The sequence below is a fragment of the Eretmochelys imbricata genome, chromosome 2 (genome assembly GCF_965152235.1).
Source record: "Eretmochelys imbricata isolate rEreImb1 chromosome 2, rEreImb1.hap1, whole genome shotgun sequence".
Classification (NCBI taxonomy): domain Eukaryota; kingdom Metazoa; phylum Chordata; order Testudines; family Cheloniidae; genus Eretmochelys; species Eretmochelys imbricata.
In genome coordinates this window covers 10,204,386-10,231,017 of record NC_135573.1, presented here as the reverse complement: position 1 = coordinate 10,231,017, position 26,632 = coordinate 10,204,386, and the positions used below count along the sequence as shown (strand labels likewise).

The window sequence follows — 26,632 nt, the reverse complement described above, 5'->3', positions numbered from 1 at the left end:
AAAAAAAAACGTGTCTGGGTAACTCCACAATCCCACAGAATGTGCATAAGTGAACACAAGATAAAGATGTATACATTAAGACAGGTTCAAATTGATGTCTGTCTTACACAGCACTGCGAGTCTTAGTAGCTGCTGCTTAGCAGAGCTCTCCTTATCTTTAATAAAATGTTGCAGGTCTTTTTTCCTATCTTTCTCTAACAGTCCTTAACAGAAGACCAATGCTACAAAACACCAGGCTGTACTTCTTAGAGAACAGTTTTAAAATACCCAGGCTCTTGAAGACTATTTCTAATAAAGAAAAGGGTTTTGTTAAATGCCATTTTCTTGTGAAAAATATTTGACTGACTTTTTATACAAGCAGTATTTGACTAACTAAGAAGACTTATTATATTCCTGTTTTCAAAGTAGTTAAGAGAGAGCTTTCCACTGTTTTTCGTGTGAATTTCTCTTTCTGAAGTGAACTTTTACATTTTAAATCTTATAATTTCCCCTTAATGGTGCCAGAAAGATCAATCAACTCTCCACATCTACCTATGCTTGCATCCACCCGTGGGATAGAACTGAAAGAGGAAAATAAACCCTTTCAAGTTTCTCACTTTTGAGCTATCTTAATTTTTCCATCTCCATATGAGAAATTCATTACTTTGCAGGATTCCAGTATTTCACCCATTGCAATGGTGTTGTTTGGTAGCATATACCCAATTTTATAAACTGAAGTTAGATAAACTAAGCTCTCTTCTATCACTTGGTAAAAATTTCTCTAACATTTCATTAGCACACATCCTCATTCCTAAAAAAAATGGAGTTTGGAGGAATGTTGAGAAGGCAGCAGCTGTTCTGACACCCAGAACATTCTGGGTAATTTTCAGTCTTCCTCTAGAGTCCAGAATGCATTGCACAGGGTAAAGAGCATTCTGCTGTTTTTTAAATTTGCATCAGTTGGCCATTTTGGACCTCTCAGAAGTCTTTCATATAATAAACTGTAAATTGTTGCTTCATTAACCAGTAGATTATTTTAATTTGGGAAACTGTTCCCTCCTGTAGTTCCAGTACATACAACAGAAGAGGTCTATAAAATCATGAAATATGGGGAGAAAGTTAATAAGGAAGTGATATTTACCCCTTCACATAACACAGGAACCAGAGGTCACCCAATGAAATTAATAGGCAGCAGGTTTAAACCAAAGTACTTCTTCACACAATACAGTCAACCTGTGGAACTCATTGCCAGAGGCTGCTGTGAAGGCCAAAAGTATAAATTGTTTTATAAAAGAATCAGATAAGTTCATAAAGGATAGTCTATTAGCCAAAATAGTCAGGGATGCAACATAGGCTATTAGCCAAAATAGTCAGGGATGTAAACCCATGCTCTGGATGTCCCTAAGCCTCTGACTTCCATCCTCTGTCGTCCAGTCCCAGCATCTGGATCACTCAATTTAAAATTTTTATTAAAGCTAATGTTAAAGAGTATATAATACACAGGTTAAGAAAAGAGTGTCTGTACATCTGGGTGTAGTGCTTAGATTATCCACAATACAAAGTTTTAAGAAGTCATAAGATACATATAGTGCATAATCAGCAATAACCGAAATTCAGGTGAATAAATTTAACAATACAGTTTAGATATTAGAATTTGAATACTCGGGTACATCACTCATGAAAAGTTATTCAGAGAGTTGGTTGTAGAAAGCAAATATAGGAATGAGTGTAGATTGTCCCTCAGTAGACTGTCCATTCGGAAAATACAATCCATGAGAAAAGTATTTCAGTTACTTTCCAACTACCCTCTGATCATTCCAACTGAAGCATCTGGCATTGGCTACTGTCAGAAGAGAGGATACTGGGCAAGATGAACCTTCCCCCCAAAAATGATCACAGCAGGTCTCTTAAAATAATTTCCAATCTTGATCTAAAAATTGCCAGTGTGACAAAGTTCCTCTTCTATCTTGGTGGGTCTTGCACTTATTAGCAGATCTGCTCGCCTCGGAGATTCACGGCAGCCCTCAGTTTGGCTGTTTTCATGAACCCACAGTCCAGGTCAACACCTTCTGTGTCTGACCAGGAGTTGGGACGTTTGGGGGGAACCTGGGCCTGCCCTCTACTCCGGGTTCCAGCCCAGGGTCCTGTGTAATGCAGCTGTCTAGAGTGCCTCCTGGAACAGCTGTGCGACAGCTACAGCTCCCTGGGCTACTTCCCCATGGCCTCCTCCCAACACCTTCTTTATCCTCACCATAGGACCTTCCTCCTGGTGTCTGATAATGCTTGTACACCTCAGTCCTCCAACAGTCCGCATTCTCACTCTCAGCTCCTAGTGCCTTTTGCTCCCAGCTCCTCACACGCACGCCACACACTGAAGTGAGGTCCTTTTTAAACTCAGGTGCCCTGATTAGCCAGCCTTAATTGATTCTTGCAGCTTCTTGATTGGCTTCAGGTGTTCTAATCTGCCTGTCTGTCTTAATTGTTTCCAGAAAGTTCCTGATTGTTCTGGAACCTTCCCTGTTGCCTTACCCAGGGAAAGGGGACCTACTCAACCTGGGGCTAATATATCTGCCTTCTATCATTCTCCTGTAGCCATCTGGCCCGACCCTATCACACCAGTGATGGAGAATCCATCCACTGGTAAATTGTTCCAATGGTTAATTACTCGCATGGTTAAAAAAATATGCCTCATTTTGTTTGAATTTGTCTATTTTCAACTTCCAGCCATTCGATCACATTAATACCTTTCTCTGCTAGACTTAAGAGCCAATCATCAAATATTTGCTCCCCATGTAGTTAAGATCAAGTCACTCCTTAACCTTTTCTATGTTAAGCTAAATAGATTGAACTCCTTGATTCTATACTATATGGCAGGTTTTCTACCCTTTAATCATTCTTGTGGCTTTTCTCTGAACCATCTCCAATTTATCAACATCATTCTTGAATAGTGGACATCAGAACTGGACACAGTATTCCAGCAGAAGTCACGCCAGCGTGAAATACAGAGGTAAAATAACTTCTCTACTCCTACTCGAGATTGCCCTGTTTATAAAGCCCAATACTACATTAGCCCTTTTGGCTACAGCATCAAACTGGGAGTTCATGTTCAGATGATTATCCAACATGACTTCCAAATCTGCTTTCCAGATGTGAGAAATGAAAGGGGGAGGGAGGCTCCCTTTTATGGGCACCCAGCCAGCCAGCTAGCTATAAAATCCTCTTAGTAGCTGTTCTCCACTTGCTTTACCTGTAAAGGGTTTAAAAAGTCCATAGGTAAAAGGAAGGGAGTGGGCACCTGACCAAAAGAGCCAATGGGAAGGCTAGAACTTTTTAAAATGGGCGGGGGGGGGGAAAAGAGAGATGACTTTCCCTTTGTCTGTGTTGTTGTCCAGAGAGAGGGGACAGAGCAAAGTCAGGGCTGAAACTACGCTGTAAATGATTGGGCCAGGTATGAAAATCATCAGATGATACCTAGAAACTACTCATTTGAAACCCCAGATATGTAAGTAGATCAGGAAATGTCTAGGAAGACGCGATTAGGTTTCTCTCTTTTATTTCTTTATGGCTTGTGCCCTCTTCTGTGCTAACTCCAGGTGCTTTTGTTTTGATTGTAACCTTTAACCTGGATCTCAAGAAGCTATCTTGATGCTAAATCCTTGTAATTGTTTTTTTAAAACCTAGCAAAAAGCCTGAATTCCAGATGTATTTTCTTTTTGTTCTTAATAAAATTTACCTTTTTTTAAGAACAGGACTGGATTTGTGTGTTCCTACAAGGTTTGTGCATAAGTTGTTGGCAACAGCTGGTTTTGTTTTCTTTCTAAGCTCTTCCCCAAAGGGTACCCTCAAGCCCTTTCACGTCCCCTATAGGAAGGAATTCCCAAGTGCGCCTTCCTGGGTTCCAAAAGTGGTTTTTGCACTTGGGTGGCGGCAGCATCTACCCATCCAAGGTCAGAGAAAAGCTGTAATCTTGGGAGTTTAATATAATCCTGAAATGGCCAGTATTAATTTTTAGAATCCTTGAGGGCCCCAACCTTCTGCACTCAAAGTGCCAGAGTGGGGAATCAGCCTTGAGACCAGAATAGAGTCTGCCATCTTGTACATATAGCCTACACTCTTTATTCCTAGATTAACTCATTTATATGTAGCTGTATGACAATGCAGTTTGCTTGTGCCCAGCTTATCAAGTGATCCAGATTGCGCCGTAGTAGTGACCTGTTCTCTTCATGATTTACCACTGTCATAGTTTGTGCATCATTTCTATGGTCCCCTATTTACAATAATATTTTTAGACCTGTCAGTTTTTAATCCACGTAATGTGTACCATTTGTATCACTTTGGTTTCTGAATCAAAATATCATGCAGTACTCAGTCAAATGCCTTCCAGAGCTGTAAATATAGAACATCAACACTATTACCTTTATCAACCAAACTTGTAGTCTCACCAAAAAAGATAAAATTAGACAAAAGCTATTTTCCATAAACCCATGTTGATTGGCATTAATTACCGTCCTTTAATTCCTTATTGAATAAGTCCTGTATCAGTAGTTCCATTATTTTATCCAGGATAGATTGATTGCAGGCTGACTAGCCTATAGTTATCCAGGTCATTTACTTGCCCTTTTTAAATATTAGCTTTGCAGGCAGGGAATGGAAAGCAGGATTTGATTGGCAATAGAGATCATGATGGATTGTAGCTGGAGGACATAAGGATGGCCAGAGAGGGGAACTGATGAGGAGGACGGGGCTAGGATCATAGTAGGGAGCAAGGAAGTATGATAGGCTGTAAGGAGAAGAGGAGGCCAGGCAGAGAGTCTAGGAGACAGAGATCACTGTTTCAGGAGAAAGTAGAAAAATTAGCAATCCTTTGCCATTCCCAGCCTACAAATCTTTTGTGGCTTGTTAGAAGGTACGTCTACACTACAAGGGCTACAGTGGCACAGCTACGGCATTGCAGCTAAGCCGTTGTGGCATAAACACTCTCTACAGTGACAGAAGGGTTTCTTCCATTGCTGTTGTAAATAAACCCCTTTGATAGGCAGTAGCTAGGGCAAAATAAGAACTCTGACAGCCTAGCTGCATGTACAATGGGGGTTAGGTTGACTTAACTACATTGCACAAAGCATGAAAATGTTCACGGGCCTGTAGCTAGATTGACCTACGTTTTAGGTGTAGAGCAGACTTCAGAGCTATTGCAAGTAGCAAAATACCAGTGCTTCCCCATGCCCTTCCCTCCCGAAAGTTTGATCTCTTCCTCAACACCCCACATGAACACTCTGCTCCCAGCACACTGATCCATTCACCCTGGGTAGGCATGTCACTTACGTGCTTATCTCCCTGCCAGTGCTGCTAAAGGGGGGTTAGATTGGCTAAAGAACGGCACTGCAGTACAGGAAGAGGTGGTAGGGGGAGAACTTATTTCCCTACTTTCAAAAGTTAGCTAAAGAAGGGGTTATTGTGTTAAAATATAGAGAGATTAATTCAATCATGGAAGTGAGAAATAAAAGGAATTTTAATCTTGTTTTAAATGCAATTCTCAATGCCACCTTAATTATGAAATTACTACATTGCTAGATTAAATTGAATCACTGATTGAAGTTCCAAATCTCACCAAAACAAGAGGTGGGTGCTTATTAGATCCCCCATACACTCTTTATTCATCTGCTACTTTGTTTGAGAAGGGGAAGAAAATGTTCTTTAGCTTGTTTATCATCTCTGGCCATGATACTTTTTTCTATATCTTAAAAATAAAGCTTTTTGGGGAGTTAAGGCCCAGTTTTTTAAAGGTATAAGTGTTGGTGCACTCAATGTAGCAATGCTTAGCTGACTTTGGAGCCTACGTCACTTCTGAAAATGAGACTTAAGCACTGCAACGCTGAGTGCAGGAGTGCCCAAAAACCTGAAACTAGGCCTAAAACAAGCAGCAAATTAGCCACCTGTGACAGATTTGATTTTGTGGGAACCAATAAATAAATAAATAAATAAAAAACTAAAAAAATCAAGATTAAAGCAGAATTTTCTATATCTATAAAGGACTAACTGTTTCCTTCTCTGTTCAGAATCTGCTACTCCACCATTCTATAAAAACGGAAGAATCAGGTATATTATGTTAGTTTTTCTAGAATAAAATCCCAATTTCTGCCTCCTCAAGACCTTTTTCCTCATCAATGGGAGGGACAGGGCCTCTGATGGGTTTGTTTTGTTTACTGAAATGCTGGCATTATGGCAGAAGAGAAAAATATTCCCACCAAAAAATCTTCCTCTGCACTTGAGTTCTTAAAACTTCTATTCTTGGCACTGAGGACTAAACGCTCAACAACTATGGCAATAAGCACAATGTGAAAACCTAGAGAGGATTACATAGGTGTAACTTTTCTTAATCTTGTGAATCACTACTGAGAAATTCACACATGGCTGTTTAGAGGATTGTTAACTTCTCCTTCAGGGCTTTTTGCTCCACTTCAGGAACATGATGAATAGTAAGGGGTCCTGGGGAGAACTATAGTCAAGGTCATCATCGCTCCTAAGGAAGCCTTGGGTAAGAGGAGGACACCCCCAATCTTGAGCTCAGTACAGAAGGGAAGGCCATTCCTGGCAATGGTCTAAGGGCATGGCTACACTGGAAACTTCAAAAAGCGCTGTCATGGGAGCACTCCCACGGCAGCACTTTGAAGTGCGAGTGTGGTCGCATGAGCACGCCGGGAGAGAGCTCTCCCAGCATGCCTGGTAATCCACCTCCACGAGGAGATTAGCTCCCAGCGCTGGGAACCTGTTTACACTAGTGCTTTAAAGTGCTCCGACTTGCTGCACTCAGGGGGGTGATTTTTCACCCCACTGAGCCAGCAAGTTAGAGCGCTATAAAAAAAGTGTAGCCAAGCCCTAAGACTCCTCAAGTTGAGCTCTGTTTTTCTTATGCCCTCTCTATGTGAAAAGGGCCACTGACAACACTGAATTTCTATTCTGAGTTTATCATTAGTTAGTACTTATATGTCACTATAGTACCTGAGCCCTTACAGTCATTAAGAGATTTTACCCTCAACACTCCTCTGAGGTAAAAGTCTATCTTCATCTTACAGGTTATGAACCGAGACAGGATAAATCAGTGGTTCTCAACCAGGGGTACATGTACCCCTGGGGGTACACAGAGGCCTTCCAGGGGGAACATCAACTCATCTAGATATTTGCCTATTTTTACAACAGGCAACATAAAAAGTCACTACAAACTAAAATTTCATACAATGATTTGTTTATACTCGTCTATATACCATACACTGAAAAGTACGTACAATATTTATATATTCCAATTGATTTATTTTGTAAGGATATGGCAAAATGAGAAAGTAAGTAATTTTTCCAGTAATAGCATGCTGTGACACTTTTGCATTTTTATGTCTGATTTTATAAGGAAGTAGTTTTTAAAGTGAGGTGTAACATAGGGGTACGCAAGACAAAATCAGACTCCTGAAAGGGGTACAGTTGTCTGGAAAGGTTGAGAACCTCTGGGATAGAGTAAGTGACTTGATCAAGGTTCTATAGGAGAGTCCCTGTATGGTGCCCTGTCCACTAGGACATCTTTCCTAACCTATAAACGCCAACCAAGATCAGAACCCTATTGTGCTAAGCACTGTACAAACACAATAAGGCCCTGCCCCAAACAACAAATTATTGCACCTTCCTGTGGAATAAGACCAGGAGAGCAGGCTTTTCAGAGTTTTTAAGCTTAGTTTCCACTCTCTGTGATTGCCTTTTCTACATTATAGAAAAATAGGGTCCAGAAGAATGCTGAGTTTCTAGGTCTTCCCCACTCACATAATGTCAAACACTTAAAATTACTTTAGGTGGTGATTCAATCCACGAAAGGATCCCTTTATAAGAGATGCATCAAAAGTAATACCTGCCTTCCTAATTGAAAAAGCCTTGTGCAAGGGCAAGGTGACTTATAGCTAAAATATACTCAGTTTTTAACTCTGAATTTCCTAACTTCAAAAATAAAGCTCTACAATTTTAATATGTTGTATTTAATCTATTTAGATAGTGAAAGCAGATGTGGGCATGTCTTTAGTTTACAGGAAACCCACTCATGTGTAACCCTGTTTTCAAGAGATAATGTTGTGGTTTTCTACATCACTATATAGAGGCAGTAAAAAAGAACCTTCTATAATAGAATATTTTCAGTACAGGATAAAACTGTATTCTTTATTGTGATAATTATTTTATAATAAATTTTCCCCTTTTTTCCACTATGATTTATTTTCTTGTTCTCTACCTCCTGAATTTCTCTGGGACCTAGCCAGAGCTCTAGGCACTACAATAATACTATTTGGTATCAAGTGAGCTCCAGTTCATGCATCTCCACTGATCTCAATTGTGACAATATAGCAAGAGGACTCAAGTGGCCAAATCATTTAGGGCTTTATGGGCTAAAGACCAGCACCTTGAAGTCCCCCTTAAACTTAACAGAAGTCAGCACAACTCTGAGCACTGGTAGTGTGAACTCCTTACAGGACATACTACTCAGCAAGCAAGCAGCTGCATTAGTCTGATCTTCTGAATTGTCCCAGTATGTAGCCCCCTCATACAACATATTACAGAAACCTAATCTCGAGATGAACACATGAAAGATTTAAATTGGCCACTCATAGAGCCACACATAGGAGAACATGGCCAGATATGGTCACAGCTGCTATCTAATCTCCTAAAAAGTAGCCACGAGTCAAGCAAAACTCCAAGATTGTAAATCTGAGTCAGAAATGGTGGATGTGCTCCCTCAGCTACAGATTTAAAAAAAATTAAAGCTAATGTACAAAAAATTATATAATACATAGGTTGAGAAAAGAGTGTCTGTACATCTGAGTGTAGTGCTTAGATTATCCACAAATACAAAGTTTGTTTTTAAAAGTCATGATACACAGAGTACATAATCAGCAATAACCCAAATTTAGGTGAATAGATTTAACAGTAGAGTTTATATATTAGAATCCAAATACTCGGGTACATCGCTCATGAAAAGTTGTACAGCGATTTGGTTGTGGAAAGCAATGAATGGAGACTGTCTCTCAGTAATTGAGAATTAGGTTGGTTGTCCATTTGCTACACTTTCAAGCTCCTGCAGTTGGTGCCCCCGACATCACTTCAGTCTTATCTGGATTTAGTCTCAGACAGCTCACTATCATCCACACTCCAATTTCATAAAACACTGGAATACTTGTTCCTCTTTACCATCCAGGTCAGTTGTAACCCAAGTGTGGAGCTGGGTTTCATCAACATACTGAATACACCGCAGGCCAGGCGTGCAAGTCACTTCCTGTATAGCCCCAAGATACAGCACTTGAAAACTTCAGTATGCAGACAGACATCGACGAGATTCCGCTCAAGATTCCATCACCAGTTTTACTATTACTTTTTTTTATATCAATGTAGCAACTGAAGGCCCCGATCAGGACTGGTCCCCATTATACTAGACAATGCACAGACTAAATAGGACAGTATTTTCTGCAATTTAATTTACCACAGGAAACAATGATGGCTAGAAGAAACAATAGGGAAAAGGGAAGGACAGGGTAGTAGCTTTAGGGACTAGTATGGGGAAGGCAACCCACATGTGAGTAGCAGCATGGAAGAAAGAATAAATTGCTTGCAGGAAAAGCAAGCAAACAAGAGAAAAGCCCTGGCACAATCGGCAGAATGAGAGGGGCAGCTGATGCAATAAGTTAAGAGAATAGATGGGTTGGGGATAGGGTGGAGAGGTTATGAATTCCCTTACCAAAAAAAAAAAAAGACTGGACAAGGAGCTTGTAGTCAGTGGAGGGATTTCGAGGAGGGTGAAATGGTAAGAGCAATAGCCTACAAGATGATTGCTGCAGCATTCTGAATGGAAACTAGGGAAGCTAAGTGGTTGTTTACACTGCTAGAGAAGAAGTTGCAGTAATCAAAATGAGAGGTCAGGGTCTGGATTACCTTTTAATTTTGTTGTCCAAGATAAAAAGGTATGATCTTAGAAGTGTTATGCCAGAGGAAGTGGCAAGACTTGAACATGGCCTGGATGCGAGTGTCTAGAAAGAGAGCAGAATCAAACAGGACACCGAGGTTGTGTATATTAACACTTTAGAAGATGGTGGTGCCATCGATGGTGAGGGAGAAGCTTGTGAAGGAAAAAGAAGAGCCCAGTTTTGACCATGTTAAGTTTAAGTTGAATGCAAACCATTTTAGCCATTCTGCCTCTCACTCAGTCACCACCCACCTGTAAACCATGGTAAACTATGAGAACAAAGCCAGCAGAGAGGCTGCTTTGAAGCCACTATAATCAGAGGAGATCAAAATAATGTTAACACAATTCTCCCAAACCACTAATGGACTGTTCCAACAGCTCAATGGTCTTCCTCCGAGTTGTCTGGAAACTCATGTTTCATCAACCTCCAAGAGTTTAAACGTATACATAACAATAAGTGGTAAACATTAGCTTCTATATCCTGTCTCATGATAGAAGAACAAGGGAGCATTCACCAGAACTGAAAAGCAACAAATTCAGAATTGAGAAACAAAAATTTATTTTCACACAACACATAATGAGACTGTGGAATTCAATACCAGAGGATATCAGTGAGGCCAAAAATTTAGCAAGATTCATACAGAGACTGAGCATTGATACAGGTAACAAAAATACCCAGAGTTATAATAGATTTCAGAGTGGCAGCCGTGTTAGTCTGTATTCGCAAAAAGAAAAGGAGTACTTGTGGCACCTTAGAGACTAACCAATTTATTCGAGCATAAGCTTTCGTGAGCTACAGCTCACTTCATTGGATGCATTCAGTGGAAAATACAGTGGGGAGATTTATATACACAGAGAACATGAAACAATGGGTGTTACCATACAGTCTGTAACCAGAGTGATCACTTAAGGTTATAATAGTAACTGCTAACACCAAAACAAAGGTTTTGAAGGGATACAAGGACAAGTTATCCCACGTCCACCACCAGCACAGTTTCTTGCACCTTCCCGAGTCTTCTGCTGCTGGTCATTGTTAGAGAGAGAATATTGATCCAGTATAGCAATTCCTACATTCTTAAGACCTCATTTATCTAAGTGATAAAGTTGCATCAGTTTAATTTAAATTGTTTTTTAAACTGATTTAGTTAAGACATGGAACCCTATGTAAACTCTTATTTCAGTTTAGCTTAATCAGATTCCTTCAAGTTTATGTTTGTTTTCTATTTGAACCCATGCTTGCTTGCGTGGCTAGAGGCACGGGTTAAAGCTCAAGCTGTGCCTTAGTTCAGGCTGCAACCCATTTGCGGCGAGGATGCAGGCAAGATCACTCAAGTGCTCATAGTATTCCAATGTCCTTTCCACAATTCCTTCTCCCTCCTCTGTCACCCACCCCCCACAAGGGGCAGACAAGCTCTCCAGAAATTGACATAACTGACTGGGAAAAAAATCCCAGAGCATCTCAACACAAAGAACCGCACACACTGGTGAGGGTAGACACAGTGAAGGCAAATAAATGGGGAAGGGCTTTGCTGCGGGAACACTCGTACTCAGGCTGGATGAATCCAAGTGCTCAGACCTAGGTCTTAATCACCCAGTTAAGCGTAGACATACCCTTACTAATATCCTATCTGTGACATTACCAGCTATAATGGCACTTCTTGCTCTCACCTCACAACACTAAGCACTGCATCCTTATAAACCAGTTTATAAACACATGTAGCATTCTAGTTTGTGACTCTTGCTCTAGTCTAAGTACATGGCTTAGGCCTGGTCTACACTGGGGGGAGAAGAGGGGGGAAAAGAAATAGATCTAAGTTACGCAACTTCAGCTACATGAATAATGTAGCTGAAGTTGATGTACTTAGATCTACTTACCACAGTGTCTTCACCGCAGTAAGTCGATGGCTGACACTCTCCCATTGACTCTGCCTGCGCCTCGCACCCCGGTGGAGTACCAGAGCCGACGGGAGAGCGCTCGGCAGTCGATTTATCGCGTCTAGACTAGATGCGATAAATCGACCCCCGCTGGATTGATCGCTGCCCATCGAGCCAGCAGGTAATTTAGACAAGCCCTCAGAGACAAATTTAAGATTTTGGCCCTGTCCAAATCAGGCAGCCAAAACCGTGTTCTACACCAATGTAAAACTGTAGAAGTTTACACTGGTCTCATAGCCATCTTCTCAAGTATAACACTTTTAAACATGGCTCTACCCGGCAACAGCAGGAACTACTAACTATTTCTGTTAAAAACAATATTGGTAGATACCACGCATGTGTAGTTTCAGCTACGTGACACTGAAATTTGTAAATATAGAAGACAGGTACTTGTATTAATCCACCCCCACTGCATGAATGTACCTTCGGAATAATTTTACTTTCATTCTTCCTTCCAAACCCATCCCACCTATCACAATTTGGAGGACAGGACAAATTATCTACAAACTAAAACATTGTTTTATTCCTTTTATAGCATATCTAGCACACAAAAGCATATGTCCTTGTATTTGTTTTAGATGCATATTGAAAAGGCTCCTGTTAATTATTTCACCACTATGTTTGCAGAGATTACATGTCTGACATAAATTTAGTCAAAGAACTTCCTGCTGTACAAAGCAGATAGAAGTTATTGAAGCCAGAGACCAATCAAGTTTCTATTTACAATACTGTACTTTTGGCACAAAAATGTCCTCAGTTAATTACTAAATCAAAGCTCAATCACAAGTATTGGTCAACATCTGGCCCCTGTAGCGTTTCATGTATCATCCAGCCATTGCAGCCATGGGCTATTCGTGGGGCTGCAGGGCTCAGAGTGAACTGACCCTATAAGGGCAGCTCAGTGCTCGCAGAAATCTGGAGGGGTAGGGGCAAGTGACTCCGCATTACCTCTGCTCAGGGTGTGGATTTTTCACACTCCTAAGAGAGACAACTATGCAGACGTAACTTTTCAGTGTAGACCAACCTATGTTTTGTTTTAAATCAAAGCTTAGACTCTGGAGCAAGGGGTGGATTCTATGGCAAAATTATGTACCTGCAAAAAAACAACAAACAAAAAAATAAAACACAAAAATCACAGGGCCTTCACAATGGTCAAAGTTAGAGGATAAAAAACAACCACCACCACATATACTTATAAGTACATAAGTTATCATGTGTAAGAACCTGAGGAACATATGCTTAACTGCTGTACGGAATTTGTAGGCTATTTAATAATGAGGGTCTGAACTAGGCTACACAAGTGAAAAGCTAATGTATTAAACTTACCCTCAAAAGATAAGAGGGTAAGTTTAACTAAGGGCAACCAAGTTGTTACCAGTATTACTGTCAAGAAAGTGAAACACCTGAGACCTAATTATGTACTATTCTGCATTTTGTATACTCATTTCACCTGTGAGAAGTGACATACTCTACCATCTCTCTCATTCCCATCATCTAGGGACAGGGGCTGTTGGGCTCTTCCCCTGGAACCTGCTAACCATAGACCTCACTAGTAGGAGTCCCATCCATTTTTCATATCTGCCTCTAGCTAGATTGAGTCATTTTAAATATTTCAAGCCCTAGTTTAGTCAAGTCTACAAAAGACTGAGGAACTTCAAAAATAACTGAGCAGTGCTATGACAGATTAAATTTGATGTATCCAAGTGCAAGCGAATGCACATTAGAATCCATCATTATTTGCATACTTCAGGTTATTCTTTCTAAACTAATTATACTGACTCAGGAAAGAGACCTAGGCAGCACTGTGGACAGCTCAATGAAAAACAGCTGCTCAAAATGTAGCAGCAGTGAAAAAAGCAAAGATGTTGGACTGTATTAGGAGGACAGCACTTCTGATGTTATACTGATACTGTCTAAATCAATTGTTTACTTTCATCTTGATTACTGTGCTCAGATTTGATCACTCCATTTCAAAAGGGATACAGCAAAAATAGAAAAGAAAAATTAGAGGCATGAAACTACTTCCCTCTGAGGAAATACTAGAAAGACTGCCTGTTAGAAAGCATGTGTTTTTCTCACTGCCAAGTATATGGGGAGAAGGGAGAGGGCTGGTATTTGGGGCTGATAGGTGTTTTTTGTTTTGTTGATGTTCTGGTTAATTATTCTCTTTGGGCTATGGTGAAGAAAGGTAACTGGAGAGGTTTAATACGAATGTCTAGTATTTCAGTTATGTCCAAGATGACTATTAGAAATATTGAGAGGTGACAACTAAGAGACAAGATAGAGGTATATAAAATAATGAATGGTATAGAGAAGCTCAGTCTGATAATTTTACTGATTGCACAACTATCAAAGAGGAAAAATACAACAGATGTTAAATTCAAATGAAAAAAGTGTGTTTTACACAAAGTATAACCTGTGATGCTCACTAACAAAGATGTTGAGAGAAACAGACTACTGGGTTGAAAACAGCCATTTATATGAACATTCAAAATTACACTAGGTAGATTAAAACCACAGTCAGTATTATCCCTCTTGCTTCAGGATATAAGCCAACCATTACATGCCCCTGGTTAGAGAAACTTATGGGAAATTTACATCTTCCTTTGAAGCACCAGTTAGTGGCCCCTACTGGAATCAGGATACCAGACTAGAGAGACCAGTATAGCAACTACAATATTCCTGTGATGAATCCAGAGTAAAAGCCGCAAAAAGGTTTCTAACTCCAACCCTTTTTGTTCTGAGGGGTTCATAACTTTCTAAAACTTTTCACTTTTCAGGCTGACATTTTCTAGGTCTGGCCTCTAGTCCAAGAAAATTAATTTGAAAATTTAAGCAGAAAATCTTCAGCTATTTTTGAATGAAGAGAAGAAGAAATGCTTCCTAGTACTAAAAAAAGGAGAACGTGCTCAAGTTCTACAGTTTACTGGATAGAGGTTGAAACTTGGAATGCAGAGAGCTTTCATTGTCAGTTATCTTTGAGTGCTGTAGAAAAAAAAAAAAAATTATTTTGGACTAGTCATGAACTTTTGAAAAATCGCTTACTGTACATGTTCAGGTCATCTGAACAAATTTTTCACCAAGCATAGGAAATGCACAGATAAGGAGGGCTGCATGTGTGCATGACTAATTTAAAATGCACTGAACACCCATATGGACTCAGTCCCTGCAAAACTTGTAAGGAGCAACAGGATTAGGAAGAGCTAGTATATACTTAAAGTGCCTGGGAGGGAGCTGTGCTCATATGCACCTGCAGAACCTGTGGAGGCAAGGGTTCCCTTCTGCAGTCCTAAGTTGTGTGGGACAAAGCTGCCTGTGATGTTCAACTAACTAGTTCTCTATAACGGAATTTATACACATTGTCAATTTTTTTGCAAGCCAGCAGAGCTTCAAAATCCTGAATAGTTACGTTTCTCTTGCTTTCCTTTTTTTCTATCCTCTTGCTCAAAAAGTCCTACGGAATTCCACATAAAAGCTGTTCTAAAAGAACATTAAGGTTGCACAGTTAAGCATTCACAAGTCAGGAAAGTTCAACCTTAACTCTTCCTTCCTTTATGTATACATTACAATAATCTCTGACTGTATATTAAGTGTACTGTACGCCAGAAGCTACATGTCATTTATATGAAAAATGAAGTAGTAACATACTACCTTTGAAGTTTACAAGAATACAGTGTTTTTGCATATATAGGCCACCTTAATTTGCACTGCCGTAGTTACCTCATCTCTTCAGGCTGTACAGCTGGTTGATAAGCCATACTATTAGTGCTGACAATTATTAAAATATACACCTTAAAAGTTTGAGAAATCTAAATCAAAGGTGTATTAACCATGATGGCTGTGAGCTTAGAGTATAAACAATTACAATGTGCTGTGCATGTAACTAAGACTGTAGAAAGAAATTTAAGTTGGAGAAACAATCAGTGTATTCACACAAACGGACAGAGTAAAGTTAAGTTTAATGCACATTTTGTTATCTGTGCACTTAACCTTGCAATACTAAATTTCTCAACACAGGTTTTGGGTTTTTTCTTTGTATTATTTTTGTTTTGTAGAATTAAACCAAGGAAAGCTTTGCAGTTGATATTAAAGGACAAGACAGTTGAAGTCACTTAGTTTAAAGTACAATACTGATCCTCATAGCATGGTCCAATGCCAACTCAAGTACGTGTCCCTAATGGTCTTTCAGAACAGACAACAACCAGCATCTTCCCATAGTAGATCATCAAGACAAAAAACCCAAGTATAAAAAATGTCACACAATGGCAAAATAGACATCCTAATCGCCTCAAATTCCAAAAACCAGGTAAAGCATTTGTACATTTCTACATACAATCTCTTCCCCCCTCCCTGCCCCCCCCAAAAAACACCTAGTTTTAAGAGGCTACAGAATCCATTAGTGGCAACTCCACCAAAACAGACACGAGCTCCTGATTTTTAAGCATATTTGGAGTCCTGTTACACTAAAATGGATATGAAAAAAGAAAAAAAAAAAAATCAATGCATGCTATTTTCACTCAATTTCTCAACAAAATTATTTCAAACCTGTCATTTGCCAGCTTTTAAAATAAAACCTTCTGAATTAGAGTACAAGAATAGCTTCTGACCAATGACACAAACAGACAAGCAGTTTTAAAAGCAATTTACATGAGTAGAAACCATACAAGACAGATCTCAAAGTTAATTTCGATGTTGACAGAGGAAAAACAGAAACTTAAAGTGACACAACCCTCCCAAGTATTACTATAGTGGTGTTATTTATCAAATGAAAAGCCACAACTTTGTCTTTGTTGATAGACTTAGAGAACCAATGACACATTAAAGAGAACTTAGAAAACTTGTTTCTCAAACTTTTAGAATGCATTTTCAAATATATCTGTTTTTTCTTATTCTAAATGTGAAGCAATACTCATGTTTATGAAATCTACTCCAAACATCAGATTTAAAGCAAAAGCAAGTGTCCTTTAAAAAAAAAAAAAAAAGAGCGAGAGAGAAAAAAATATATTTAAGATGTGAACTTTACAGAAATTGTTTCTGTACAGAATTTTCTTTGAAGAATTCTAGGAGGTATCAGGGCACCCTAAATATTGTAATTTAAAAGTTTAGAGATTAAATGTACTACTTCTTTTATTACTAGTTACTCAAAATATAAAGATTCATTAGTTTAATGAATAGTACTATATTCTCTTGACTTGCTCTGGCCTTCTAGAATGCAGAATTTAAAGATCGTGCAATCAAACTCCCCCCCCCCCTTTTTTTTTTTTTTTTTTTTTTTTTAAAGACAGGGTTTTCCTATGGTGTTCTAGAAACTCATTTTTGAATAATGTTTTTGTGAGAAAACTAAGTAGTAAAGCACCAGGCTTTGTATCCTCACATGAAGTGTCACAGCCAAGTTGTGAATCCAAAACAAACACTTTGGGAAAGAGGACAGAAGGAGAAGCCCCTCATCAAGGCACCTTCTCTAATCCCCTTTTCAAAGAACATTTAGATGAAAGCTAGGATTGGTGCAAACAAATTTTCTCTCTTCCAAAATCCCTTTTAAGCACAATCCCCCTCACACAACAGCCTGTTAGAATTAAGTTGCCATATTTAGTACCAATAAAAGAAGCAGCAACACAGGAGTCAATTTTTTTTTTTTTTTAAATGCTCAGTCTAGGAGGGGACTGGAGATTTAACACCAAATGCTATGGCAAATGAATGACTGGATTGGCAAAAGGGACAAGAGACCCTAATGACAAGATCTGAGTGGACTGTGGAGACCAGTTTGGTGATGGAATCTGAATAAGGAGGTGGCTACTTGCGTGTGTATACTGCAGCAGCACTGTTTGAGAACTCTGACGGCAGTGAGGTTTAAGTGCACAGTATTTAAGTGGTGATAGACATGTATACGGGCAGTTCTACGGACACCTATCAACTCTGATCCAGCTGTATGTGTAGTGAGTACTCAAACCATATACTAACTCACTCAAAGGGGTGAATGTAACACCAGCATACATTCATTTAAAAAAATAGCAAGATAGCGTAGAGAACTGTGATGGAGGTGTGTCAAATAGGAAGTGGATAGCGTAGTCCTGGCAGCAATGGCAGATTCTGAGCCATGACCCTTGAACGTTTATTGAGGGTGAATGAGATGAACCTGGCAGCAGTAGTGGGATGCATGCAGAGGCCCCAGTGTGCGTAAGTGGGAGGATGAAAATAATAGCACTAGTGTCTGCACTAGCAGGGCACGAGCACAGGTGCATAGCAATAGCAGAATCTGAGTTTGATGCTGCTGCTACACAGCATAATCAATTTCCCCAGTATGTCTAGCAGCAGGCCTGAGCTCCAGGGGTTAAAAGAAAGAAAAGCACAGCTCCCATTCCCTTGCTAAAAGAGAGCTTCGTTTCATCTCACTGATTGGGAAAGCCCTGCCCCCTAGATCTTCACTCTCCTCCTCTGCTAGGAGATGAAATTTAGAGCTAGGTGCAATTTATTTTGCTAAACGTCCCCCCACCTCCCTACCACAAATGCAGATCTGAGTTGACTGAAACATTTAGTGAATTTATATCCATTCTGCCATACTGTTTGTCCAAAAAAAGGAAAAAAGTTTCAGAAGTGTCACAACAGAACATTTTGCTTTTTTAGACAAGATTCATAAGGGGACTTAGGAGCCAGTCACAAAACCGAAGTGAAGGTGCCCCCCTTACACCCAATAGCCTAGTGCTTCGGGCATTCATCTAGGATGTGGGAGACCCAGGTTTGAATTCTCACTCTGGAACAGCGACATCAACTCAGGTCTCCCCCTTCCCAAGGGAGTGCCCCAACCACCAGGTTATTAGCTATTCTGAGGTGGATCTTTTTCAATCTCTCCTGCTGAAACTGTTCCATTCTGTATTAGTAACTAAATATTCACTGGCCCAGAGAGAGTGCGAGATTGACCTTATAGCCTGGTGGTGAGGGCACACATTTGGGAAGGAGAACACCTGGGCTCCAGTCCCTGCTCCGATCAATATTTACTCTTCATTGTTTTTATGATCCGGGTACACAAACTCACACTTTCACTTGCTAGTTACAAGCTTGTTTGGGGACATGAACTTGTTTTGGATAAATTTCTTCTCTAGTCCCTAAGTCTTCTCCTTGATGAGTTCCAGCTCTCCAGAAAGATTATTCGTCACCACATGGTCTAGTATGACAACACCCACCAGAACTGGTGAATTCCTCCTCACTTTCAGCACTCCAGAACAAACCCAACTGCCACAGCAGTGGTGGCAGGGCTTCACACTAATGTTATAAACCCAATCGGCGCTGCAAAACCCCGAATGGCAATACCAGCACGTCTAATGGTTGTGCCCTCAGTGGTGATCACAGCATGTCCAATATTGGCAGCGGTGCAGCCACAAGTAGCGAGTGTGTGCAACAATGATCCTGATGGTCCATAGGACGGCCAGGGCATGCTCCTGGGCAGTAACCCCAGCACATATAGTACTGGCAGAAGCAGCAGCAGGGTATACTGGAATTAGCAGCAGGGTCCTGACTGGCGACACCAGTACACAGTGCGGGTAGCAACAGGCCATCCCAGTGCATGCAATGACGACCGCGGTGGTTACAACGGCCCCGCTGTTGCCATGCACTGCGCCCCCAGCACGTCCAGTGGCCTCTCCGGCTGGCGTAAGAGGTCCTGAGCAGGGGCAGCAACGGGGCACTGTGCCAGTGTCTGCGTGCGAGGCTCTAGGGTGAAGGAGGCGAGCAGGCCCCCCGAGTTCCTGCGGCTGCTTTGCAGCCGGGCAGCCCCTCCCCGCGTCCGCAGGCTTCCCGCAGGGCCTACACCCGAAGCCTTCCCTACCTCCGGGGACAGCCCCCACCGCGGCAAAGAGAGGAAGGGACCCCTGCCCACAAAGAGGCCTCAGGATACGCACGCTCGCTCGATCCCTCCCTGAGGAGGAGGGGACGGCAGCGGCCTGACCCCTCCTTCCCCGCCCGCTTCTACAGCACACAGCCGGGCCGCGCGGCCATTCCGAGAGACTCCATAAGGCCCGGCCAGGGGTGGGGAGCCGACGCGCGCGCTGAGGCTCGCGAGTGCTTCACGCCCCCCTTCCCCCAGGGCTGGGCGGTTGGCACCTCGCGCACTCTCCCCAGACAGTCCCCCCACCCCCAGCCCCGTCTCGCGGGGGACTCGCGCTGCGTCTCGCGCTGCCGGAGTGGCTCACGCACCAACGGTCCCACGCGTTCAAACCCAGCTCGAGCCGGGGAGCAGCGGGTGGCTGGGGACTCACCGGGTCCGGGGGAGGCGGCGGCGGCAGCTCCCGGATACATGTCTCCGTGTGAAGAGGCGGCGGCGCCTCTCTCCAGGGCAGGCGGTTCCTACTTCAGCAGCGGCTCTGGGGAGCTAGCCCGAGCCCCGGCTGCACTGACGCTCAGGGAAGGGAGGAGGAGGGCCGACTCCGAGCCGGGAAACCAGGTTACTCAGCGGCACTGGGCGAGGAGGAGCCGGGTGGTCACGGGGGAGGCGGACGCTCCTCCCTCCGGCTTCCTTCTCGTCCCTCCCTCTACTGGCGGGAAGCGGGGACAGCCACCTCAGCGTCCCTGATCTGCCGCCCCCAGAGCGGAGCGACTGACCGACCTTCCGCGACTCCCCGAGGCGGCGGCCCACCCCATCCTTCCCTCTGTGCGGGCCGGCGGGCCAATGACACATCCCCGCTGACACTGGCATCCTCCTTCCCCGCTACCATAGCTGCCGGACCCAGGGGCGCTGGAATAATTTTATAGTGGGGAAGCGGGATGCTGAGAGCCATTGAATCAAACTGTAAACGACTGAACAGGACTGAAACTCCTTCAGGCTAAGGGGTACACTAGCACCAGCTGACCCAATGTCCGGCTATTTGGGGCTTTTTCTTACATAGGGGCCAATTACCCCCACTCCCATCCCGATTTTTCACGCTTGCTATTTGGTCACTCTAACCCCACTCCCCTAGTTCCAGCACCCAAGCCCACCCCAACTGCTCCTACCCCAGGCACTCGCAATGCTGATCCTTGTAGTTCCCCCCACATCCCAAAATCCTGTTGCATCTGTTCTCAGCATGCCTGCAGCTCCTGTCCCACCTTTGCCCTAGCTCATGCTCTCATTTGCCCCCACTGGCTCCAGTTCTTCCCCCCACACACACTTCATGTTTTCTATGTGCAGACAATAGGGGCCTTTCCTGCCTTCCTAGCTACTAGTTTTGGGGGCGACCAGAAGCTATCAGCCCATTTCATAGACTTTAACATCAAAGGGGCCTCATCAGATCATGTAGTCTGAGCCCAAAGATTTTCATTAGCGGAAAGTATTTCAGTCCTTAAGAAAATAAATCACTGTGTGCGAAGCGAAAAAGAACAGGAGAAGGGTCAAAGGGTGGAGTATTGTCCTGCCTACTTGGCAGCTGTTCTTCAGGGGCCTCTGTCCCTACTTCTGCTAGGTTACTCTAAAATGGTTGACTGATACTCTTGCCTTTAGGGCAGGATTGGAGGAAGCTCCTTCCCCAGCTGAGTGGGAATTCCCTCTGCTGAGGTAGGCGCAGTTGTAGGAAACCCATGGCCAATAGGGATAAGGCCAGGACACAGTTCACCCCTGCCTATTTTGGGGATTCCTCAGAGGAAATCTCACCCCCGGGGATTAGACTTCCTCAGACCCCACATATAAACCAGGCAGACCCAATCCCTGTATTTGTTTACCGTGGAGAGGAGAAGAGCCGGGGCGGGGGGAAGAGGCGAGAAGAAGACAGAATAACAGTCTTCAAATACATAAAAAGCTGTTATAAAAGAGGAGAGTGATACATTGTTTTTGGTAACATGAGAGAATTATAAATAGTCATATTGCAGATTATCAGTATTAATCAATCATGTCAATCTTCCTAATGGTCACTTTCCGCAGTATATTTCTTTCTATATATAAACTTATATTATACATTTAATAAAGGAACAAAATCCTAAAATAGAACATTAAGAAGAACAGGATACAATATATACTGCATAGAAGCATAATTAAATTCAAGCGGTTAACTACTCTGACATGTAATTGCATGAGTTCTTAGCTTGGTGCATGTCCTGGTTCTATGGAAGAATAGACCCACTGCTGGAGCACCTCTTTGTGACCGGGTGAGGTGTAAAACCTCCCTCCCCAACTGGCATACCCTGCCAACAGCACTCTGCTTACCCATCTCTTCCTGTGACTCAGACCTCCATTCAGGTCACAATTTAAGTACACCCAAAAGGGATGGAACAGATCTCAATAAATAGAAGTCCAAATATCATCACAGAAGGTTAACTCTGAGCTCTGTCCTTATCCCCTTATATCAGGGAGGCTTCATGCCAACTTCTCTGGGTTCCAGTCCAGGGTCTCTGTAGCTAGGAGGCAGTATCTGTCTGTATCAGACCCACCCCTGCTATATCCCTGGGCTTCTACATGAGCCTATCAGCAGGGCCTCTCCATAGCCCCTCTATGATCCCTCTTCTTTCAGGATCGGGATTCATAGGATTCTGCCCTAGAATCCCATAACAAAATCCCAAACAGAAAGTACCAACTTAAGCCAACTTCTGCCCTCACCAAGCTTGATTTTTTTAACCCCTCTTCTTCATTTTCCCTGCCTTGGTCCTTAAAAGAACACTTCCTAGAAGACCAGATCCTACTCCTCTGTCAGAGCTTCCCACCAGAGACAGCTTCACTCCAGGGGCTGTTTCATGTCTCCTCTGGCCTCTTATCATAGAATATTAGAGTTGGAAGAGACCTCAGGAGATCATCTACTCCAATCCCCTCCTCAAAGCAGAACCAACCCCAACTAAATCATCCCAGCCAGGGCTTTGTCAAGCTGGGCCTTAAAAACCTCTAAGGATAGAGATTCCACCACCTCCTTAGGTAACGCATTCCAGTGCTTCAATACCCTCCTAGTGAAATAGTGTTTCCTAATATCCAACCTACACCTCCCCCACTCCAACTTGAGACCACTGCTTCTTGTTCTGTCATCTGCCACCCTTGAGAACAGCTGAGCTCCATCCTCTTTGAAACCCCCCCCCCTTCAGGTAGTTGAAGGCTGCTATCAAATCCCCCCTCACTCTTCTCTTCTGCAGACTAAATAACCCTCAGTTCCCTCAGCCTCTCCTCATAAGTCACGTGCCCCAGCCCCCAATCATGTTCGTTGCCCTCCGCTGGACTCTCTCCAATTTGTCTACATCCCTTCTGCAGTGGGGGGACCAAAACTGGATGCAATACTCCAGGTGTGGCCTCACCAGAGGGGAATAATCACTTCCCTTGATCTGCTGGCAATGATCCTACTAATACAGCCCAATATGCCATTGGCCTTCTTGGCAATGAGGGCACACTGTTGACTCATATCCAGCCTCTCATCCACTATAATCTCCAGGTCCTTTTCTGCAACTGTTGCTTAGCCAGTTGGTCCTCAGCCTGTAGCGATGCATGGGATTCTTCCTTCCTAAGTGCAGGACTCTGCACTTGTCCTTGTTGAACCTCATCAGATTTCTTTTGGCCCAATCCTCCAATTTGTCTAGGTCACTCTGGACCCTATCCTTACCCTCCATCATATCTACCTCTCCCCCACAGCTTAGTTTCATCTGCAAACTTGTGAGGGTGCAAATAATCCCATCATGAAGATCATTAATAAAGAGTTGAACAAAACCAGCCCCAGGACCGACCCCTGGGCCACTCTGCTTGATACCATACTTCTCTACTCAGGAGAGGACCCCAGGGGCTTCTTCATCTTCAGGGAATTTTCCTTGACTATCTCCCCACAGGCTAATCCCAGAGAGTTATCCAACCAGCGGACCAAATTCAGTGATGAATCCTGGTCATGTGCCACCTGAGGCATGTTGCACATACGCTAAGACAACGATTGCAAGCTTCCTCTCCTCCCTGCAGCCCCATCCATTCATTTTCCCTCTTTTTTAATAGCGAAGCAGACTTGACTGGATATTCTATAGCCACCACCAACTATAAACCTTCAGTACTTAGTGGTTTACATTGTCTTGGTCTGTCATGTATCTTTTAGGTAATGTAAGAGTGCCTTTTTTAATAATACTCCATTTTCCCAATGTTTTTACTAAACAATGTAACTTTTTTACATTTACAATACATTTGAATTCCTCAAAAAATTCTCCTTTTTTTTAAGATCAGAACCCTTACATATCTATAAAAAGGTGAGTAAATGTTTCTTCCACCTAACTGCACATCGTCCATCTGTGTCTAATTATTTGACAAATATTTTTGTTTAAGCCACAGTGGCCAATTAGTACTCTAAACAAAATCACTCCATTAATTCTATTCAGGCTCTGAAGTATGTCATAGTCCTCTACTCAAGGGCACAATTAAAAAAAAACTTCCTCTTTTTCCATTCATCCAAATCTTTTGCCATTTCTTTTACATTAATTCCTGTTTACTCAATGGTATTTCTGTGTCAATCCTTCCATTTCTTACAGCATTTTTAGCTGCTTTGTCTGCCATTTTATTCCCTGTTTTCCCCCCCCCCAAATATGTGACGGGATCTAAGGTAATGCTCCATGTATCCCCATCTGAACTAACTCAGTTAATAGAAATATAATTTCACTGATTAAGTCACTTCTACATATTGAAGCACCCTTTAAAAAAAAAACAAACAAACAAACACCACCATAAAGCCTGAGGTGGAATCAGAAAAAGGGACTGCTGCTGCTGGGGATACATCCCAGATCCAATTTAATATTAGCATTATTGCTACTACCTCAGCTGTCAGACATATGCACTATCAGATATCCTTTTAGATTAGCTAATTCCAAGTTTTGGTATACAATGTGCTGCCCCTACTTCCTTGGACCCATCTGTATATATATTTGAGGAAACCTACTGTACTTTTCATCTATATACTGATGCACTTCATTTTAAATATTTAGTATCTTTTTTACCCTTAAGTTTATCAAATAAATCTAATACCACATTTGGACATGCGACTTGCCATCCATAACTAATTCTCCATTGACTAAAAGTTTTGACTTCATTCAGTTTTTCCTTGTTTCTCCTGCATCCACTCTTAAACTCAAACGGCATATGGAGTTCTAACATCATGTGCTATAGTTCACGTATTGAATTCTCAACAATCCTCATATGTTTGGTACTTTCATCATTGCAGATTCCATTAACTTTAGCCCAGAAAGTTAGGTCCAGTGGTTTCATTCATACTGTAACAGGTATTTCACTAGAAGCTCTGTAGTTCTCATATAGTATTGTAATAAATCTAGAGCACACAATTCGTAGTGCCTGGGCTTGTATTAAATCTAATTTGTTAAATTCTGATGCTGACAGAAAGCCATAGTCAAAAGCTAGTCTGATTAAGACTCTGTATAGCATCAGCAGTGTTTTCTTATCCATCTCTCCCTCCCCCCATTAGTCCCAGGCCCAGCAAGACTTTTAAGCAGATTAATCCTTCTTGTACATTTATCTTTAGCCTAGTTAATATGATCTTTTCAACATAATTTAGTACTAATTACTCCTTAGAATTTGAACTCTTAATTATATCTATTTGTTCTCCATAGAGACACAGTTTATGTTCTTTTGTAACTTTCCTTTTTGTAAAGATCAATCCTTTGGAGTTAGCAATGGAGATCTTGAAACCCCATGCATTTCCTCAGAGGTCTCTCATAATGCTTTGTTGATTCTCTTTTCTGCCACCTCAGTATTCCTGTTCCTAACCCACAGAGCACAATTATCTGCAAATATAGTGATACCTATTGCACTACTTGTTTTGGGAGATCATTTATCATATTAAATAAGGTTGGGCTGAACTTCAGTACCCAGAAAGATAATGGAGCAAATAATTAAGCAATCAATTTGCAAACACCTACAAGATAATAAGGTGATAAGTAACAGTCAGCTGGGCTTAAATTCAGCAGGAGCCCACCAGAGCAGAGCTCCAGTAAATATTTTCAAATCCGTGGGAGGTGCCAGGGCTCAAGGCTTCAGCCTTATGGGAGGGGTCCGGAGCAACAAAAATGATTAAAGGTCTCAAAATTACAGGACCTATGAGGGAAGATTGTAAAAAATTGGGTTTGTTTAGTCTGGAGAAGAGAAGACTAAGAAGGGACATAACAGTTTAAGTACATAAAAGGTAGTTACAAAGAGGAGGGAGAAAATGCGTTCTCCTTAACCTCTGAAGATAGGACAAGAAGCAATGAGCTTAAATTGCAGCAAAGGTGGTTTAGGTTGGACATTAGGAAAAGCTTCCTAACTGTCAGGGTAGTTAAGTACTGGAATAAATTGCCTAGGGATGTTGTGGAATCTCCATCATTGGGGATTTTTAAGATTAGGTTAGACAAACACCTGCCAGGGATGGTCTAGATCAGTGGTTCTCAAACCGTGGGTTGAGACCCCAAAGTGGGTTGGGACCCCATTTGAACGGGATTGCCAGGGCTGGCTTAGACTTGCTGGGGCCCAGGGCCAAAGCCTGAGCCTGAGCCTGAGCCCCATCGCCTGAGGCCAAAGGCGAAACTTTGACCCTGGGTGGCAGGGCTCAGGTTACAGGCCCCCTGCCTGGGGGTTATAGGTATTGAGTTTTGGGGATAGTTTGTCTGTTTTTTGTATGGGAATTACTGCTGCATATTTCTACTTTACCAGTATCACTCCTTTTCTCCCATATAGTGTTAAATAATTTCAAGATAATACCTCTCTGAAAGTAGTTTGAGGATTAAGCACTATGTTACATATATTATCTTTACCTGGGGATGTAATCTTTCTTATAT

At 42.1% G+C, this 26,632-nt stretch overlaps 1 protein-coding gene across 3 annotated transcripts in view; it reads right to left on the bottom strand.

The window, feature by feature from the left end:
* The window catches only part of AGO2 (argonaute RISC catalytic component 2), a 108,346-nt gene extending 88,038 nt beyond the window's left edge, over positions 1 to 20,308 (bottom strand). For 2 of the 3 annotated variants that reach the window (XM_077809751.1, XM_077809752.1), the window contains exon 1: positions 20,152 to 20,308. In XM_077809751.1, the coding sequence (XP_077665877.1) occupies positions 20,152 to 20,191 (40 nt within the window). In that variant the 5' untranslated portion in view covers positions 20,192 to 20,308. The remainder of the gene's footprint in view (positions 1 to 20,151) is intronic. The other variant, XM_077809754.1, reaches the window with a different exon arrangement.
* Between the last annotated feature and the right edge of the window lie 6,324 nt (positions 20,309 to 26,632).